General features: G+C 43.4%; 1 protein-coding gene across 1 annotated transcript in view; it reads left to right on the top strand.

The window, feature by feature from the left end:
* The window catches only part of LOC132207820 (utrophin-like), a 78,223-nt gene that overhangs the window by 1,166 nt on the left and 56,903 nt on the right, over nucleotides 1-20,154 (top strand). The window contains exon 2 of the mRNA XM_059643675.1: nucleotides 1,291-1,356. Coding sequence (XP_059499658.1) covers nucleotides 1,320-1,356 — 37 coding nt within the window. The 5' untranslated portion in view covers nucleotides 1,291-1,319. The remainder of the gene's footprint in view (nucleotides 1-1,290; nucleotides 1,357-20,154) is intronic.

Genomic DNA, 20,154 nt, shown 5'->3' with positions numbered 1-20,154 from the left:
TAGTTTTAAGCTGGTTGGTGGAAAGTACAGAGGGGATGTCAGAGGCAGGTTCTTTACGCAGAGAGTTGTGAGAGCATGGAATGCGTTGCCGGCAGCAGTTGTGGAAGCAAGGTCATTGGGGTCATTTAAGAGACTGCTGGACATGTATATGGTCACAGAAATTTGAGGGTGCATACATGAGGATCAATGGTCAGCACAACATTGTGGGTTGAAGGGCCTGTTCTGTGCTGTACTGTTCTATGTTCTATGTTCTATGTTTATTTTTAAAAAATTTAACCATTTTTCCCTAATCAACCTGTCCAGACATGTTATTGCATACCTCTGGTGCAGGTGGGACTTGAACCTGGGCCTTTTGGACCAGGGACAGGGACACTACCGCTCTGCCATAAGAGGGCCCATCTTACCCTTCTGTGCATGAGTCCCACCTGTTCCTCCCCTTTCTGTCTGCCCAGTCAATTCATTAATCAATTGATCCAAATCAACTGCTTCAATATTTGCTGTACTAACAGCATGCAGTATTTGAAGATCTTGTGGCACACTCGTCATGCTGCTGATTCAGGACCAGAATGTCCAGGATCAAATTGAATCTGCTCCAGAGGTTACTAGATTAGATTACATACAGTGTGGAAACTGGCCCTTCAGCCCAACAAATCCGCACTGCCTCTTGAAGCATCCCATCCAGACCCATCCCCCAATAACCCACACATCCCTGAACACTACGGGCAATTCAGCATGGCCAATCCACTTAACCTGCACATCTTTGGACTGTGGGAGGAAACCGGAGCACCCGGAGGAAACCCACGCAGACACGGGGAGAACGTGCAAACTCCACACAGACAGTCGCCCGAGGCTGGAATCAAACCTGGGTCCCTGGTGCCGTGAGGCCGCAGTGCTAACCACTGAGCCACTGTCTAATAAATTTTTGTTTATCCAAATTCCATCTGATGACCACAAGAAAAATCCCAGCATTTCTTCCTGAGGAGCAGTGTTACAGCTGACGTGACGAAGTGTCGTACCCACCGAACATGCTGCAAATTTTTTCCATATACCCCACTAGATAAAAAGAAAATGCCTCAACACTTCAATAATGGTGGTTTGCGATGACAATGAGATGGCGAGTTAGTTCCAGCAAAGTTCCTCCTGAACTTGAACTTTTGTAGTGGATTTTACTGATGCCACTTCGCTAGTTTATTAATTATATTTGTTAAACCCAGGAAAATAATAAAGTATCATTGCCAATATTTTGGTTAAAGATATGCAAAGATCAATCAAATATTATTTTATTTGCAGCTCTACACATTCTCCACAACTGACTCAGGATGACACGCATTCAAGAATACAACGTTATGCCAACAGGTTAAAAAATGCTTTGCCTCATTGAAATTCTAATTTGTTTCGATACAGTGCCAACTGATTAAACTGGTTCATGCCGGGATGGCTCAGTGGTTAGCACTGTTGCCTGATAGTGCCAGGGACTTGGGTTCACTTCCACCCTTTAGCAATTGTTTGTGTGGAGTTTTCACATTCTCCTCATGTCTGTATGGGTTTCCTCCAGGTGCTGCAGTTTCCTCCCATAGTCCAAGGATTTGCAGGTTAGGTGGGTTAGCCGTGGGAAATGCAGGGTTACAGGGATAGGGTAGGGAAAGTTCTGGGTGGGATGCTCTTGGGAGCGTCCATGTGGACTGAGTGGGCCTGCTTCCACACTGCAGAGATTCTGTGTTTTGGCCAAATGAGAAATCACTTAGTTCTTGGACATTGGTGATTAAAAATAAAATTCACCGTTGTCTAGCTCTGACCCTTTGTTTTCCATTTTAATTTAACCCGGGATTTGATCAAGTGCTATGTGTAATGAAGTTCGAATTTGTGTATTTCATTCCCTCCAGCTTTTTAACATGACATTACCAGAATATTGATGTCAGAAAAGTTTACCTGAATTCTTCACCGTGCACAGAACACACATTGCACAGTCACGGTGGTAGTCTTTACATACAGTGAGTGGATGGAGAGGCTGGTGTCACTGGACTAGTAATCCAGAACTGTAGATTAATATTCCATGCACTCACAACTCTCTGGGTGAAGAACCTCCCTCTGACGTCTCCTCTATACCTTCCTTCTAACACCTTAAAACTATGACCCCTCATGGCAGTCAATCCTGCCCTGGGGAAAGGTCTCTGGCTATCGACTCTATCCATGCCTCTCATTACCTTGTACACCTCGATCAGGTCACCTCTCTTCCTCCTTCTCTCCAGAGAGAAAAGTCCGAGCTCAGTCAACCTCTCCTCTTAAGACAAGCCCTCCAGTACAGGCAGCATACTGGTAAAACTCCTTTGCACCCTCTCCAAAGCCTCCACATCTTTCCTATAATCGGGCAACCAGAACTGGACACAATGTTCCAAGTGTGGTCTCACCAGGGTTTTGTAGAGCTGCAGCATAACCCCGCGGCTCTTAAACTCGATCTCCCTGTTAATGAAAGCCAAAACACCATATGCTTTCTTAACAACCTTATCCACCTGGGTGGCAACTTTAAGAGGAGCTACGCACTTGAACACCAAGATCTGCTGTTCTTCCACACTGCCGAGAATCCTGCCTTTAATCCTATATTCAGCATTTAAGTTCAACCTTCCAAAATGCATCAATTCGCATTTATCCGGGTTGAACTCCATCTGCCATTTCTCAGCCCAGCTCTGCATTCTGTCAATGTCTCGCTGAAGCCTGCAATAGCCCTCGATACTATCAACGACACCTCCAACCTTTGTGTCATCAGCAAACATACTAACCCATGCCTCAACCTCCTCGTCCAAGTCATTTATAAAAACTACAAAGAGCAGAGGCCCAAGAACAGAGCGCTGTGGGATGCCACTCAGCACTGACCTCCAGGCAGAATATTTACCATCTACAACCATTCTGCCTCCTGTCAGCCAACCAATTCTGAATCCAGACAGCCAAATCACCCTGTATCCCATACCTCCTGACTTTATGAATGAGCCTGCCGTGGGGAACCTTATCAAATGACTTGCTGAAGTCCATGTACACCACATCCACTGCTCGACCCTCGTCAACCTGCCTCGTGACTTCCTCAAAGAACTCCATAAGATTTGTAAGGCATGATCTGCCCCTCACAAAGCCATGCTGACTCCCTTTAATCACGCTATGCTTTTCCAAATAGTCAGCAATCCTATCCCTCAGAATTCTTTCCAAAACCTTGCTGACCACAGACTTCAGACTGATTGGTCTGTAGTTGCCAGGGATTTCCCTATTCCCTTTCTTGAAAAGAGGAACAACATTTGCCTCCCTCTAATCTTGCAGTATGTCTCCCGTGGAGAATGAGGAAGCAAAGATCTTCGTCAGCGGCTTAGCAACCTCCTTTCTCACTTGCCGGAGCAACCTCGGATACATCTGGTCTGCCCCTGGGGACTTAGCAATCTTAATGTTTGCCAAAATTTCCAGCACATCAACTTCCTCAATCTTGATCTGTTCAAGCCTGTTTTCCTGCTCCTCAAAGTTCTCATTCACAACAAGGTCCCTTTCCTTTGTGAAAACCAAAGCAAAAAACTCATTTAGGGCTTCCCCTATCCGCTCAGACTCCACGCACAAGTTCCCCATGCTATCCCTGATCGGGGATAGTTCTTTTCTGTCTCTTTCTATTTGCTGCCCTTTTCTACCCAGGAAATAATAATTGACACTGGATTATTTTTAGAGCTTGAGTTGGGTCCCAAAGCATGAAGTTTTTGTGTCTTGTGTGTGTATATCTGTCTGTATTTTTCCCCCATGTCTTTCTCCTGCCTCTCTCTCTCTCTCTCTCTCACACACACACAATCTGTTTCACAAGGTTGTGCTGCTGCAGTAAGTAAGTCTTTATTTTTTGGTGGCGTTTGGCAGATGCACTGGATGTGACTGGCTAATTCCATTCTGTGGCAACCTTTCACCTCACCCTGAGCACATTAAGCTTCCAGCTTCTTCAGGCTTCTGTGGAAGATGCAGAGTGAGCATGCTCAAATGTAACAAATCAAGTCCATTGACGACAAGGAAATGATTTTTGCTCTTTAGTTATAATGCAAATTTTAAGATGCTTTTATATGACAGGCAAACTCACAATGATGGCTGTAGTGAGAACATCTCTGCAGAAAGTTGGAATGTTTTTGCAGCGTTTGAAAATGATAGCAATTTCCTCTCCACCTTATCAGAAACTGCGTAAGGTGAGCCTATCAGAGGCTGTCGCATCTTTATATAATTTGTTCAAAGCTGGTGCTGAAAGAGCTATTTGGAGTTCTTGTCAGCCACTGCTATTTCGAATGACTAGATATAACAATGGATAAAATTATGTGTGGTCTGTTGTGGAGATCTCTTTGTACCCAATCTTGCAATACTGAATTAAGTACACATTTTCTCTATTCTGCTGTACCCAGAGATATGTAGATTATAGATAATAAAATGTGAGGCTGGATGAACACAGCAGGCCCAGCAGCATCTCAGGAGCACAAAAGCTGATGTTTCAGGCCTAGACCCTTCATCAGAGAGCTTTTGCCACATTTTATTATCTTGGATTCCCCAGCATCTGCAGTTCCCATTATCACTATAGATGATAGATGCTTAGTTTATTTGGTATGCGGCTTTTCAGCTGGTGATGTCTGGACTTGCTGACAGTTAAACTGGTAATGGGTCGATGCTGACTAATACAGGCAGGATGGTCATTTCCTGATAGTTTTGCCATGTTTTAAAGTTTAAAATGTGTAAAGCGATTCTCCAGGCTGGCGTGAATTACAGGATAACAAAGTGTGGAGCTGGATGAACACAGCAGGCCAAGCAGCATCTCAGGAGCACCACCACACGGCGTGAATTAGATTCTGGTTTCATGAATTGAGCGTTATAACTAGATTAATTTCAACTATTAAATTTAGTGTTGTTTTTAAAGTAGATTGATATTCTAACCAAGTAAGTAGTCATTTAATTTTAGTGAAGCGTTCACTTTTGTTTAGTTTTCAATGAAAGCTATTGGCTGTCTGTAGACTACAGTTTTGCCTTTTTCTGAAGCCAAATCCAAACTGAAAATGTAACTTCCATTATATATGTTAAGATTCGATCTAAAAGGACTCCCTCTTTTGCAATATTGCCCTTAAGCGCAAGGCAACAAACTGACTGGCTGCAGTTTGATAATAAGTCTGTGCATATTTTGGGAGAGGTGTGTGTCGTAGAATACAGGAGAATACTGACTGGTTCTGTATCATATCAAGCAATGATTAAATATTCAAATTAATGAGTAGATTATGTTAGTATAGGTTTTAAAATGTCATTGTTTCTTTTCAGAGAAAATTAATTCACCTTGGCAGCAAAATGTAATTTAAAGCCATTTATGTGTGTGGTTTGAATCCAGTTTAAAAGCATTGGAAGCGTATTTATATTTTGTGACATGGTAAATTATCATTGTGCCGCGTTTAAAAATTTTAGTCTATTTTCAAAGTGACATTGAAAACCGTTAGGAGAAATACTTTGAACGTAGTTATTGGATAGCAAAAGTATAAAGTATTGCTGTGTGTTTTGTCGTGTCTGAAGGCCAGTAGTAAATATGAGGTTGAACTTAGTGTTAGCAAATGCGTTTGAATGTAGATTGATGCTGACAGAAGTGATAAAAGCTTAGTTGATCACTAAGTTGAATATTCTGGAGTTGATATCATATTGTCTTTTCATAAAACCTGAGTTGAGTTTGTTCTGTCCACTCACAGCTTTAATGATAACTAAACAGCCTTGCAGCTCACATGCAATATTCCTTAAAACTAAATGCTTTGTCACTGTAACAAAGTGTGGAGCTGGATGAACACAGCAGGCCAAGCAGCATCTCAGGAGCACAAAAGCTGACGTTTCAGACCTCGACCCTTCATCAGAGAGGGGGATGGGGAGGGGGTTCTGAAATAAATAGGGAGAGATGGGGAGGCAGACCGAAGATAAATAGAGGAGAAGATAGGTGGAGAGGAGAGTATAGGTGGGACAAGAGAGTTGCAGTGGGAGAGAGATTCCCTGAGGTTGGTCTGGAGGGAGGGGGGTAACTTCTTCAGGTTAGGCATCCCTGGAAGAGGCAAAGACATGTTTCTGATGGTGATGGTCTTTAACGAGCAGTTATGGAGCATAATTCTACAAGATTTAGTTCATTTGAAGTGGGGAAAGCTTCTGAAGAACTCAAGAAACCTGAACAGAAAAATAGATTTAGAAATAAGGTGTCATTTTGCAGAGTGTTGACAGTAACTTGCATTGACCTCTGCATTCCAGTTGAGCTATGCTGTGCTTCGCATTGGTGAGGTCACATTTCTTCTAGTGACAGTCATTTTGTCAAAACTTTCCCATTCTTGAGTTTTGTGTTTTTGGTGTTTTGATGTTGATCTTGATATCAACAAGGAAACAGCTTTCTTCTCTAGCAGATACCTATAAATTAATGTCTAGCAGCACGGTAAATGCCACAATAGAGTAACACAGGTTACCTGAGCTGCAGCATAAGGAAAGAGTAGAAGAGTTAGCAAACCCAGGTAAATAGAATTGAATCAAAGAAATAATGCAATAAAAGGTCATATCCACTTTGTTAGTTTCATGTGTTCCTAAATTCTGAAGAATGGTCACTGGACCCAAAATGTTAACTTTGCTTTCACTCCACAGATGCTGCCAGACTTGCTGAATTTTTCAATAATTTAATGTGTTCCCACTTCACTAACTCTTTTCCCAGTACAGAGCGGAACCTATTGAATTCTGCAAAAGCAAGAAGAAAAGATAGCTTAAGACATCTTAGGATTTCCAATATCTCTAATAATGATAAGAAAGTTAGCATGAAGGCACTTTATCTAAATGCTGTTGGTATTCACAACAAAGTAGATGAATTAACAGCACAAATCCTCTTGAATGATTCTGATGTGGTAGGCATCTTAGAGACATGGTTGCAGGGAGTTCAGGACTGGCAGTTCAACATCCAAGGATTCACAACTTATCGAAAAGACAGGGAGGTGGGCAGAGGGGAAGGGGTTACCTTGTTAGTCAAGAATGAAATTAAATCTACGGCACTGAATGGCATAGCGTCAGAAGGTGTGGAGTCTATGTGGGTGGAGTTGAGGTACCACAATGGCTAAAAAAAAGTATAATGGGAGTTATGTACAGACCTCCCAACAGTGATCAGGACCAGGGGCACAAGATGCACCTGGAAATAGATAGGGCATGTCAGAAAGGCAAGGTCACAGTGATCATGGGGGACGTCAACATGCAGGTGCACTGGACGAATAATGTTGCCGATAGATCCAAAGAAAGGGAATTCATGGAATGATTGCAGAATGATTTTTTGGAACAACTTGTGATGGAGCCCACAAGGGAACAGGCTATTCTGGACTTAGTGTTATGTAATGAGCCAGACTTTATAAAAGATCTGAAAGTAAGGGAACACTTAGGAGGCAGCGATCATAATATGGTAGAGTTTAATCTGCAGTTTGAAAGAGAGAAGGCAAAATCAGATGTAATGGTGTTACAGTTAAATAAAGGTAATTACAGGGGCACGAGAGAGGAATTGACAAAAATCGACTGGAAGGAGAGCCTAGCGGGGAAGACAGTAGACCAACAATGGCAGGAGTTTCTGGGTGTAATTGAGGACATAGTACAGAGGTTCATCCCAAAGAAAAGAAAGAAAAGAAAGATTATCCGGGGTGGGATTAGACAGCCATGGTTGACAGAGGAAGCCAGGAAATGTATCAAAGAAAAAGAGACAGCCTATAAAGTGGCCAAGAGCACTGGGAAATCAGAAGATTGGGAAGGCTACAAAAACAAACAGAGGATAACAAAGAGAGCAACAAGGAAGGAGAGGATCAAATATGAAGGTCGACTAGCTAGTAATATTAGAAATGATAGTAAAGGTTTCTTTCAAGACATCAGAAACAACCGAGAGGCAAAAGTAGACAGTGGGCCGCTCCAAATTGATGCTGGAAGGCTAGTAATGGGAGGTAAGGGAATAGCTGAAGAACTCAATAAGTACTTTGCGTCAGTCTTCACAGTGGAAGACATGAGTAGTATGCCAACAATTAGGGAGAGTCAGGGGGCAAAGTTGAGTATGGTAGGCATTTCAAAAGAGAAAGTGCTAGAAAACCTAAAGGGTCTAAAAATTGCTAAATCTCCTGGCCCCGATGGGCTACATCCTAGAGTTCTGAGGGACGTGGCTGAGGAAACAGCAGAGGCTTTGGATGTGATCTTTCAAAAGTCACTGGAGTCAGGGAAAGTCCCAGATGATTGGAAAATTGCTGTTGTAACCCCCTTGTTTAAGAAAGGATCAAGGCAAAAGATGGAAAATTACAGGCCAATTAGCCTAACCTCAGTAGTTGGTAAAATTATGGAATTCATTGTTAAGGACGAGATTTCTAAATTCCTGGAAGTGCAGGGTCAGATTAGAACAAGTCAGCATGGATTTAGGAAGTGGGGGCCATGCCTGACAAACTGTGAGAATTCTTTGAAGAGGTAACAAGTATGTTAGACCAGGGAATCCCAGTGGATGTTATCTATCTAGACTTCCAAAAGGCCTTTGATCAGGTGTTTCACGGGAGGCCGCTGAGCGAGGTGAGGGCCCATGGTGTTCGAGGTGAGCTACTGGCTTGGATTGGGGATTGGCTGTCTGACAGAAGGCAGAGAGTTGGGATAAAAGGCTGTTTTTCGGAATGGCAACTGGTGACAAGTGGTGTCCCGCAGGGTACAGTGTTGGGGCCACATCTGTTCACCTTATGTATTAATGATCTGGATGAAGGGGCTGGGGGCATTCTGGCGAAGTTTGCCGATGATACGAAGATAGGTGGACAGGCAGGGAGGCTGCAGAAAGATTTCGACAGTTTAGGAGAGTGATCCAGGAAATGGCTGATGAAATTCAACGTGAGCAAATGCGAGGTCTTGCACTTTGGAAAAAAGAATACAGGCATAGGACTATTTTCTAAACGGTGAGAAAATTCATAAAGCCGAAGTACAAAGGGATCTGGGAGTGTTGGTCCAGGATTCTCTAAAAGTTAACTTGCAGGTAGAATCTGTGATTAAGAAAGATGTTGTCGTTCATCTCAAGAGGGTTGGAATATAAAAGCAGTGATGTGCTTCTGAGAATTTATAAAGCTCCAGTTAGGCCCCACTTAGAATATTGTGTCCAATTTTGGGCCCCACACCTCAGGAAGGACATACTGACCCTGGAGCGTGTCCAGTGGAGATTCACACGGATGATCCCTGGAATGGTAGGTTTAATGGCTGAGGATCCTGGGATTGTATTCATTAGAGTTTAGAAGGTTGAGGGGAGATCCAATAGAAACTTACAAGGTAATGTATGGCTTAGAAAGAGTGGACGCTGGGAAGTTGTTTCCGTTAGGGGAGAGTAGGACCCGTGGGCACAGCCTTAAAATTAGAGGGGGTAAAATTAAAACGGAAATGAGATGACATTTCTTCAGCCAGAGAGTGGTGGGCTTGTGGAATGCATTGCCACGGAGTGCAGTGGAGGCCGGGATATTAGATGCCTTCAAGCCAGAGATGGATAAATTCTTGATCTCAGAAGGAATCAAGGGCTACGGGGAGAGTGCAGGGAAGTGAAGTTGAAATGCCCATCAGCCATGACTTAAATGGCAGAGTGGACTCGGTGGGCCCAATGGCCTCACTTTCACTCCGATGTCTTATGGTCTTGTGGAAGTAAAAATAGTGCATGAAGAATATACATTTTTGTTGCAAATCAGTGCAGTGCGGAAGATTTTCATGATGAAATTTGTTGTTTGGTTACATGGCAGAGAAAAGAGTTGTTTCCTAATTCGTCCTTCAGTGTTCAGAGGATTTCTGGGTGTTGGATATATTTTCCCAGGAGCTGGGATCTAAATGATGTTATAAATAAATTTAAAAGCACTTTGCCTGAATAGAATGTTCATGACGATTGCATGATGCGTCTCTTTAGAAGTGATAAGTTTTACAACAGCCTCTGAATGACATTCCCTAATTTGTTGCAGCTGCAGACAGGGATTCGCCAAATCATTAATTTCCCAAGTCAGGAACGATAAACCAATTCCCCTTGTTTATTCAGCTGTTCTCTCCGTTGGTTGCACCAAGGTTAATTCAGAAAGAATCTCTTCCTTGGAAACCTTTCTCCCAGATCCAAATGAACGTGAATCAGAAATTGCTGGGAAAACTCAGCAGGTCTAGCAGCATCTGTGGATCGCTAACAGGCTTAATGTTTCAGGTTGGTGACCCTTGTTCAGAGTGTTAACTCTGCTTTCCCTCCACAGATGCTGCCAGACCTGCTGAGTTTTGCCAGCAATTCCTGGTTTTGTTTCTGATTTTCAGCATCTGCAGCTCTTTGGTTTTTGCCAAATGAATATAAGTTTTAAGTGGAGGTAATTTAATCAGGCTTTCTTGAACTAACATAAAGAGCAGTTTATCAAATTACTGGGGAGTATTACTGAACAAAGAGACCTTGGCGTGCAGGTTCATAGTTCCTAGAAGTTGGAGTCACAGGTAGACAGGGTAGTGAAGAAGGTGTTTTGTGCACCTGCCTTTATCGGTCAGTGTATTGAGTATAGGAATTGGGATGTCACGTTGTGGCTGTACAGAACATTGGTTCGGCCACTTTTGGAATACAGTGTGCAATTCTGATCTCCCTGCTATAGGAAGGATGTTGTTGAACTTACAAGGGTACAGAAATGCTTTACCAAGATGTTACCAGGGTTGCAGGGTTTGAGCAATACAGAACAACTGAATAGGCGGGACTAATTTCCTTGCAGTGTCGGAGGTTGAGGCATGATTTTATCGAGATTTATAAAATCGTGAAGGGTAAGGATAGAGTGAATAGCCAAGGTCTTTATTCCCTGGGTAGGGAGTCCAAAACTTGAGGGTACAGGTTTAGGGTGAGAAGGGAAAGATTTAAAAGGGACCTAAGGGGGGCAACCTTTCCAATCAGAGGATGGTGTGTGTGTGGAATGAACTTCCAGACGAAGTGGTCTTGGCTTGTACAATTGCATTTAAAAGGCATCTGGATGGGTGCATGAACGGGAAGGGTTTAGAGGGATATGGACCAAGTGCTGGCAAGTGGGACTGGATTAATTTTGGATATCCGGAGGCATGACCCAAGTTGGACCAAAGTGTGTTTCAGTGCCGTGCAACTGTATGACTCCAGATACAAGAAGAAGTAGTAACACAACACACAGGTACAAAAGTAAGCGATGAGTGCAACTGATAAAAGTAAAAGCAAAATGCAGATGAGCCTCTGAATTATTTGTGAAGAGCAAGTACAAAGATGTAGCAGCTGTGATTGGATGTGGCCAGTCGCGTTGACCTTGATAGTTGAGCTGACAGTTTCGATATTGATTTTGTGATCAAAATTCCTTTGTGGTGACTACTTTTGAACTCTCTGACAGCATGTGGAGGAAGAAGGGGTGATTCTATGTTTTTTTCTGGTAGGATAGGGCTGTTAAAAATCGCTATTATCAAAGCTGTGCCCCTCAGCACTCTGGGCCAGACACGAGGACATTTTCTGCTGACAGTGACAGGCTTATTGTTGCATTCAATTTTTAAGCTCTCTTTCATACATTTCTGGAGGGTAACATAGATATGCCTGAAAAAGGTGGCTGTCTGCTGAGAGAGATGCAGTCAGCCGCTCGGTCTGTCTTTTTAGGAGGTCTGTCCCTTTTTGAAATTTCCCTGATTCTTTACAGGTACAGCATTACATTGGCTTCTTGTAGAATTTTTTCAGTGAGATTTGCAGTTTATACTTTCTGTAGCAGTCCTATTTTTCTTTCAAAATAAAGTAATTTTGAAATGAGAAGTGAAAAGAGGCCTGTTTGTATTTTGAAGCTCTGATCTATTGTCATCGTACTGGTTTTGTTTTAAACATTGATTGAAAGTTTTGTAATTCTGGTCAGGTCAGGTATGAGTTGGTTGTGACATATATCTAACTAGAAGTTTGATATTTGAATATCTATAATGTAAATTATTTTTATTCCTGTAATTGTATAAAGGGAATTAATTTCAAATGTTTAGGTACAAGGTATTGAGGAGTTAAGGGGACAGTAGGAGAGAGAAAATATGCTGTATCATCTGTCATAGTGAGATTTGAAGCCAAGTCCAAATGACATTAGCTTGTGGGTCTGGATTAATAGTCTGATGATATCACTACTCCACCCCCACCTGTCGCATTTTGTGTCTCTTCTTCGTCCACGATAGTTGTCCACCAGTTACCCTTAAAAATAAAATGATTTGACAACTTGAAGAGAAAATTATCTTTGCAGTATTGTATTCTCAGCTGTTTCCTTTGAATGATTCTTTCGGATGAGTTTTGACAGCCTTTCTAATAACAAACAGTATTGCAGTTAATAAAACTGCCAAGGAATGAATGGGTCTTTATGCTATATTTATGGTCGAGTGGTCAAGCCACTATCAACCTGCTAGAATTTCAATCTGGGCCGGCCTAGAGCAGCAGTTTTTGATGAAAATTACACGCATAACCCCTGTAGGACAGGAGCAAAACAAACATAAAGCCTAAAGTCAATCTTTATAATGTTCCCTTCAGGGCTATTAAAACTATTCTATACTTATAATGAGGAAAAACAATTTTTAAAAATTAATTTATTTTAAATCAAGTCATTCTGTATCTTCAGCACATAATGAGCTTGGCTTATGACAGTCAGCCAACCAACCGCCAACTTAGACGCTCTTAATCATCATTGTGGCCCCCTTTTTGAACTTGACCAGTGACACACAACTAAGATTAACAGCATGTACCTCTGCATCCTTTGCTTTGATCAGTAATGACATTGAGGTTACCAGCTTGGAGATTCTGAGTCTCTGCTCATTGTCAGGGAGCTTAGTTAGGTGCCGCTGAGTCAATTTTTGCATCACTATTTATGTTATTTCAGCTTCTTGATGGTGTGGATGTCAGTAACTCTTGGAAGCCAATATTATCAGTACTTTTTCTAAATGGGCCTTGTGTTGCTGGCTAGGTGACTGTTTATTGCTCATGCCAAATTGCTTAGAAGGCAGTTAAGCGTAAACTATGATGCCTGGCCTAGACTGAAGGGTTTGTTCTGTACCATATGATTCTGTGATTTTATGAATGCGAAGACTGGAATCACATGTATCCTATGCCAGGTTTCCTTCTGTATCGGGCATTAGTGAACCAAATGGCAATTGAGAATGGTTTAATGGACACGTTCTGGCTAACTTTTTTATTGCAGACTTGCATTGAATTCAGGCTTCAGAAAGAATGCCAAGAGTAGGTACATCAGCATTGCAGCATTCCCTCAACATTGCCATCATTTTGTGCTCAAGTCCTGGTTTGGAGCTTCAACCTAAAATTTCTAACTGGGTAGAGGGTGGAAAGAAGAGGATGACTGTGTCAGTGGAACAAAAATGACAGACATGTTGGAGTTTTTTTTTCCTTTAAATCATTCATGGAGTGTGCCCATTGTCCATTTCTAATTGCCTTTGAGAAGGTGAGAGTAAGTCACTGCAGTCCATGTGACGTGGGTACATCCTAATATGAATAGTATTGTATTTATGATTATTTGGAAAAGCACAGTTTGATTAGAAATAGCATGGCTTTCAGAGGGGTAGGTCAGGCCTCAGAAGCGAATTCTTTGAGGATGTGACAAAATACATCGATGAAGGTAGACCATGGATGTGATGTCTATGGAGTTTAGCAAGACATTTGATAAGCTTCAACATGGTAGGCTCATTCAGAAAGTAAGGAGGCATGAGATTCAGGGAAATTTGCCTGTCTGGATACATAGCTGGCTGCCCGATAGAAGACAGGTTGGTAGTAGATGGAAAGTATTCAGCTTGGAGCTCGGTGACTCGTGGTGTTCTGCACGAATCTGTTCTGGGACGCCTGCCGATTGTAATCTTTATAAACGATTTGGAAGAGGAAGTGGGAGGGTGGGTCAGTAAGTTTGCCAATGACACAAGGGTTGTTGGAGTTGTGGATAGTGTGGAGGGCTGTTGTAGGTTGCAACAGGATGCAGAGCTGGGCAAAGAACTGGCAGATGGAATTCAAACCAGAAAAGTGTGAAGTGATTTATTTTGTAAGTTCAAATTGAATGTAGATTACAGGGTTAATGGAAGTATGGAGGAACAGAGGGATCTTGGGGTCCATATCCAAAGCTCCCACCAAGTTGCTACCCAAGGTGAGAGGGTTTTTAAGAAGACATATGGTGTGTTGGCTTTCATTGACAGGAGAATTGATTTTAAGAGCCATTAGGTTATGCTGCAGCTCTCTGAAACTCTGGTTACTCCACACTTGTATTTTTATGTTCAGCTTTTGTCGCCTCATTATAGGAGAAATGTGGAAGCTTTAGAGAGAGTGTAGAGGAGATTTAGCAAGATGCTCAAAATTATCAGAAAGGCTGTCGAGGAGCTGGGCATGTCATGCTTCCTCACTGTTTGCGAGTTTGCAGCATTCATTTGACAAATGTACTTGTTCAGAACTAAGGAAAGGTCACTGAAATGGTAACTCTGATTTTCCTTCACATATGCTGCCAGGCCTGCTGAGCTTTTCCAGCAACTTCTGCTTTTGTTTCTGATTTACAGCATCCGCAGTCCTCTTGGTTTTCACTCAGAATTTTTAATTTGTCTCAGTGGAAGGGATCAAAAATTTTGTTTTTAAGAGGGACCTGAAATAACTCCACAGAGCTGGTATCCTGTCACCAAGTCACCTTTTATTTACAAATGGAGAGCCCTGACACTCCAGTTCTTATCAATCAGCCAGGGCTTCCTGACTGGACTAGATTAAGCCCCATTCAGGAAACTCACTCTGTGCTGTCCATCTGGCTGACCTCGTTACATTCAATATATTCCTCCCCTTCTGAGTTCAAGGACACAGGCTGGTTCTTTTTCTTTTGTGGTTTCTGGATGTTCTAGCATCGGGTCAGGTTCCTCTAATCCTGCCTCGGATACGGGCAGAGTGTAATGTGCAGTAGCCTGCCTCTTGCGCCGAGAGTATCTCGCGAGAAATCAGTTTTATTCTGCAAGTGGAAAAGGCGTCGAGGCAGTGACCATCTCCGATTCCGAGGTATCTTCGATGCTTGACGGAGAAGTCGAACACACATGTTCTCGAACTATTGGAAAGGCTGTCGAGGAGCTGGGCACATTGTGCCCCTGCACTGTTTGCGAGTTTGCAGCATTCGTATGGTCTTGGTGACATTCTCGTTCAGGGCTGTTGCATCTACTTGATCGTTATATGTCATTCGACCTGACCTCACATTGACCATGTCCGTTACTCGTGCAGGTCCATTCCTCTGGTTCCTACACCAAACGTTATCCCCTGAAATAAAGCCTCTCACTCAGCAGTCTCATGTCTGGCACTGGCTTTCCTGATGCCGTATCAGCCCAGTTTGGTTAGCATGTAAAACAATACTTTTCACTGTGTCTGTCTACATGTGACAGTTATATGTCAAATCAAATCTCATTTATTACCTTCCCATGTATACAAAGATGCATGCAGTGTGATATGTTAACCTTTGGAGTTTCACCAATAGCATTAATTCTCATTTCTGTTGCCTTTGAGCTTTTTTAATCAGCTTGCATTCCAACTGATATTTCACAGATTGTAGAATTGTGGGTTATTTGTGTTGTGGAGTCTTGCACATGGAGACTATGAATTTTGACTCTTTACTTTCATAACACGCGACTAATTATTTGCCACGATATATATTACGATATATAGATGGTGAAAGGATTTAGAGGAATTGTGTATGAAACCTGAACAGTAAATGAAGCTGTACAAAGCTTGATTTAGTCAAGACAAGAGCTTTGGAACTTTGTATCCATGTTGTTTATAACAATGTTATAATAGTGGATGTCGCCATGGACGTCCAGTCCTTATACACCTGCATTCCTCATGCAGATGGCCTCAAGGCCCTCCGCTTGTTCCTGTCCCACAGGCCCGACCAGTCCCCCTCCACTGACACCCTCTTCCGCCTAGCTAAACTCGTCCTCACCCTCAACAACTTCTCCTTCGATTCCTCCCACTTCGTACAGACAAAGGGGGTGGCCATGGGTACCTGCATGGGCCGAAGCTATGCCTGCCTCTTTGTAGGTGACATGGAACATCCCTCTTGCGCACCTGCACAGGCCCTCTGTTACATGGATGACTGTATCGGCGCCGCCTCTTGCTCCCCAGAGGAGCTCGAACAGTTCATCCACTTCACCAACACCTTCCGCCCCAACCTCAAGTTCACCTGGGCCATCTCCAACACATCCCTCTCCTTCCTGGACCTCTCAGTCTCCATCTCAGGCAACCAGCTAGAAACTGATGTCCATTTCAAGCCCACCGACCCCCACAGCTACCGAGAACACACCTCCTCAGACCCACCCTCCTGCAAAAATTCCATCCCCTATTCCCAATTCCTCCGCCTCCGCCACATCGTTCCCAGGATAAGGCATTCCACTCCCGCACATCCAAGATGTCCGCATTCTTCGAGGACTGCAACTTCCCTCCCGCAGTGGTCCAGAACGCCCTTGACCGTGTCTCCCGCATTTCCCACAATACATCCCTCACACCCCGCCCCTGCAACCACCGCCCTAAAAGAATCCCCCTCGTCTTCACATACCACCCCACCAGCCTCGGATACAACGCATCATCCTCCGACACTTCCGCCATCTACAAACCAACCCCACCACCCAAGACATTTTTCCATCCCCACCCCTGTCTGCTTTCCGGAGAGACCATTCTCTCCGAGACTCCCTTGTCCACTCCACACTCTCCCCTTCAACCCCACCACACCCGGCAACTTACCCTGCAACCGCTGGAAATGGTACACTTGCCCCCACACCTCCTCCCTCACCCCTGTCCCAGGCCCCAAGATGACTTTCCATATTAAGCAGATATTCACCTGCACATCTGCCAATTTGTACACTGTATCCACTGTACACGGTGTGGCTTCCTCTAAATTGGGGAAACCAAGCGGAGGCTTGGGGACCGCTTTGCAGAACACCTCTGCTCGGTTTTCAGTAAACAACTGCACCTCCCAGTCGCGAACCATTTTAACTCCCCCTCCCATTCTTGAGATGACATGTCCCTCGTGGGCCTCCTGCAGTGCCACAATGATGCCACCCGAAGGTTGCAGGAACAGCAACTCATATTCCGCTTGGGAACCCTGCAGCCCAATGGTATCAATGTGGATTTCACAAGCTTCTAATCTCCCGTCCTCCCACTGCATCCCAAAACCAGCCCAGTTCGTCCCCTCCCCCCACTGCATCTCAAAACCAGCCTAGCTCGTCCCCGCCTCCCTAACCTGTTCTTCCTCCCATCTATCCCCTCCTCCCACCTCAAGCCACTCCTCCATTTCCCACCTACCGACCTCATCCCGTCTCCATGATCTGTCCGTCCTCCCCGGACTGACCTATGCCCTCTCTACCTGCCCCACCTCTACTCTCCTCTCCACCTATCTTCTCCTCTATCCATCTTCGGTCCGCCTCCGCCTCCGCCTCTGTCCCTATTCATTTCAGAACCCTCTCCCTGTCCCTCTCTCTGATGAAGGGTCTCGGCCTGAAACGTCAGCTTTTGTGCTCCTGAGACGCTGCTGGGCCTGCTGTGTTCATCCAGCCTCACACTTTGTTACCTTGGATTCTCCAGCATCTGCAGTTCCCATTATCTCTGGTTATAATAGTGAGATTGAGTTATAATAGTGACAAGATTGAAGCAGTCTATCAAAAGCATTCATCTACACCCAGCCTCGAGTCTCATCCTTACAATTTGTTGCAGATCATATTTGGAAGAAATAATTTTAATGAGCTGCATTAGCATAATTGCAATAAGCACTTCACTGTATTACTTTTCTCAGGCGTCTTAACTTTTAGTCAGTTGAAAGTCAGGGTGAGAGCCTTAGTAACTTTGTAATGACAAACTGTCAAATGGAAGAAGTGCTGCAGTACTGAAAGTGTGAATGACAGTGCAAAAAGATGTAGAAAAAAATAACATTTATTGCTGCCTCTTTTAAAGTGTTTCAAGTGTGCATTGTGACTTTGAGGGAAATGGTTGAGGAGGAACTAATGAGCCCTGTGAGCTGAATTAATGCAAAGAAACTTGCAGTCTCCAGATTGTCAGAAACCACATGTATGACTAAAATTGTGAGTTGATATCCTGTGGAATTCCCGACCCGTGGAGCTGTGTGGATCTAGAGTTGGAAACCTGTCAGATAGGTCTAAGTATGGACTATTTTGTTTCAATTTCCATTATCTGATTGTTATAGCGGAAACTTGCATGGACTGAAGTTTCTTTCAAAACGACAAAAGCATGGACCTAAAATGATGGCTGTTGTCTTCTGACTATGGACTGCAGCAAGCTTCGGGCAACCTATGTGGAATGAATGAATAAATTAATCTGCATTTAAATCATGATTTCATCTGTAGTCATTGAAACAGGCAACTGAATCAGCATCAAGAAACTCACGTTTCCTGTTGTAGTTCACACATATATGGTACTTTTACACATTCTGAATGGAGAGCTCAACTGCCAGTCAGCCAGCTTGGAAAGATAGTGCAGCTAAACTCTGAAATTCCCACAAAACTATATTTCAACAGCTGTTATTGAGAAGAGAGCAGAAAAAGAGAAAAAAGATTCATTCACGACAAGAGCTGGAACGCTTTCTCTCCCGTTGTCTCTCATCATGTTGGAAGACAGTGCCTAGTGGAAAAAGCAAATTGGAAAACAACAATTTATCAAGGAAGCAAAGGTAGCTACAGATTCGTCTACTGCTGAGTATACATTTCAAACATTAAACAACCGTTCTCCCGAGCTAAGAATCTAACATCCCAAATGTACAAATGGCTTGGCCGGAGAAGCTACAAGTAACATTCATACCACACAAACCCCAGGCCGTGACCATCTCCAATAAGAGACAACCGAATCTCCAGCCCATGACATTCAGTGGTGTCATGGAATCCCCCTGTCTCACCATCCTTAGGGTTACCATTGACTGGAAATGCAGCTGAACTCGCCACGTAAACATAGTGGCTACAAGAGCAGGTCAGAGGCTAGGAATACTGCGGCAAGTAACTCGCCACCTAACTTATGAAAGCCTGTCCACCTTGTACACGGCACAAGTCAGGAGTGTGATGGGATGCTTCCCACTTGTCTGGATGGATGCAGCTCAAACAACACTCAAGAAGCTTGATGCCATCCAGGACAAAAAAGTCCATTTGATTGGCATCACATCCACAAACACCCACTTTCTCCAACCATTGATGCTCAGTAGCAGCAGCATGCATTGTCTAAAAGATGCACAGCAGAAATTCACCAAAAATCCTTGGCACCTTCCAAACCTCCAACTACTCTCAAGGCCCTCACTTCACAACTTTGTTAAAAAGGCAACTTGATAGATGACAATATTCTTTCATAATTTTTTGAATGTTGCTGAAATTAAATGATCAGTTTGGATGAGCATTTAGGAGGTGTCTAAAATTATAGTGGGATCTTGAACAATTGGCCATTGGGCTGAGGGGTGACAGCTGGAGTTTAATTTGGATAAATGCGAGGTATTGCATTTTGGTAAACCAAATAAGGGCAGGACTTTTGCAGTTAATAGAACTGTGGATGGAGTTGTAAAACTGAGAGACCAAAGGATTGATGTTACATAATCCTTTGCAAGTTGGACGAGGTGGTTAAGAAGGCATTTAACACGCTTGCCTTCATTGATCAGACCATTGAGTTCTCGGAGTTGGTAGGTGGTCACTTTTTGAGTATTGTTCCGATTGCCTTGCTATAGGAAGGATGTGATTAAATTGGAGAGGGTTCGGGAAACATAGCAGGATGTTGTTGGGACTGGAGAATTTGAGCTGTAATGATACGCTGGATAGGCTGTGACCTTTGTCACTAGAGCTTTAGGAGGTTGATGGGTGACATTATACAGGTTTATAAAATCATGAGGGGTACCGATAAGATGAATAGCAAAGGTCTTTTCTCTAGGGTAGGGGAGTTCAAAACTAGAGCACACATTTTTAAAATAAATGGAGAAAGATTTAAACGTGACCTGAAGGGCAACTTTTTTACACAGAGGGTAGTTCGCTTGTGGAATGAACTGCCAGAGGAATTGGTAGATGCAGGTACAGTTCTACTCCGTTGCTGTATGATTCTATGACTCTGGTGTCAATTGACAATATAGCTGTCCCCAGGTTGAAGTGCCTCAATAGTTCTAG

Source organism: Stegostoma tigrinum, unplaced genomic scaffold, assembly GCF_030684315.1.
Source record: "Stegostoma tigrinum isolate sSteTig4 unplaced genomic scaffold, sSteTig4.hap1 scaffold_167, whole genome shotgun sequence".
NCBI lineage: Eukaryota > Metazoa > Chordata > Chondrichthyes > Orectolobiformes > Stegostomatidae > Stegostoma > Stegostoma tigrinum.
This window is presented reverse-complemented; position numbering and strand designations above follow the sequence as displayed.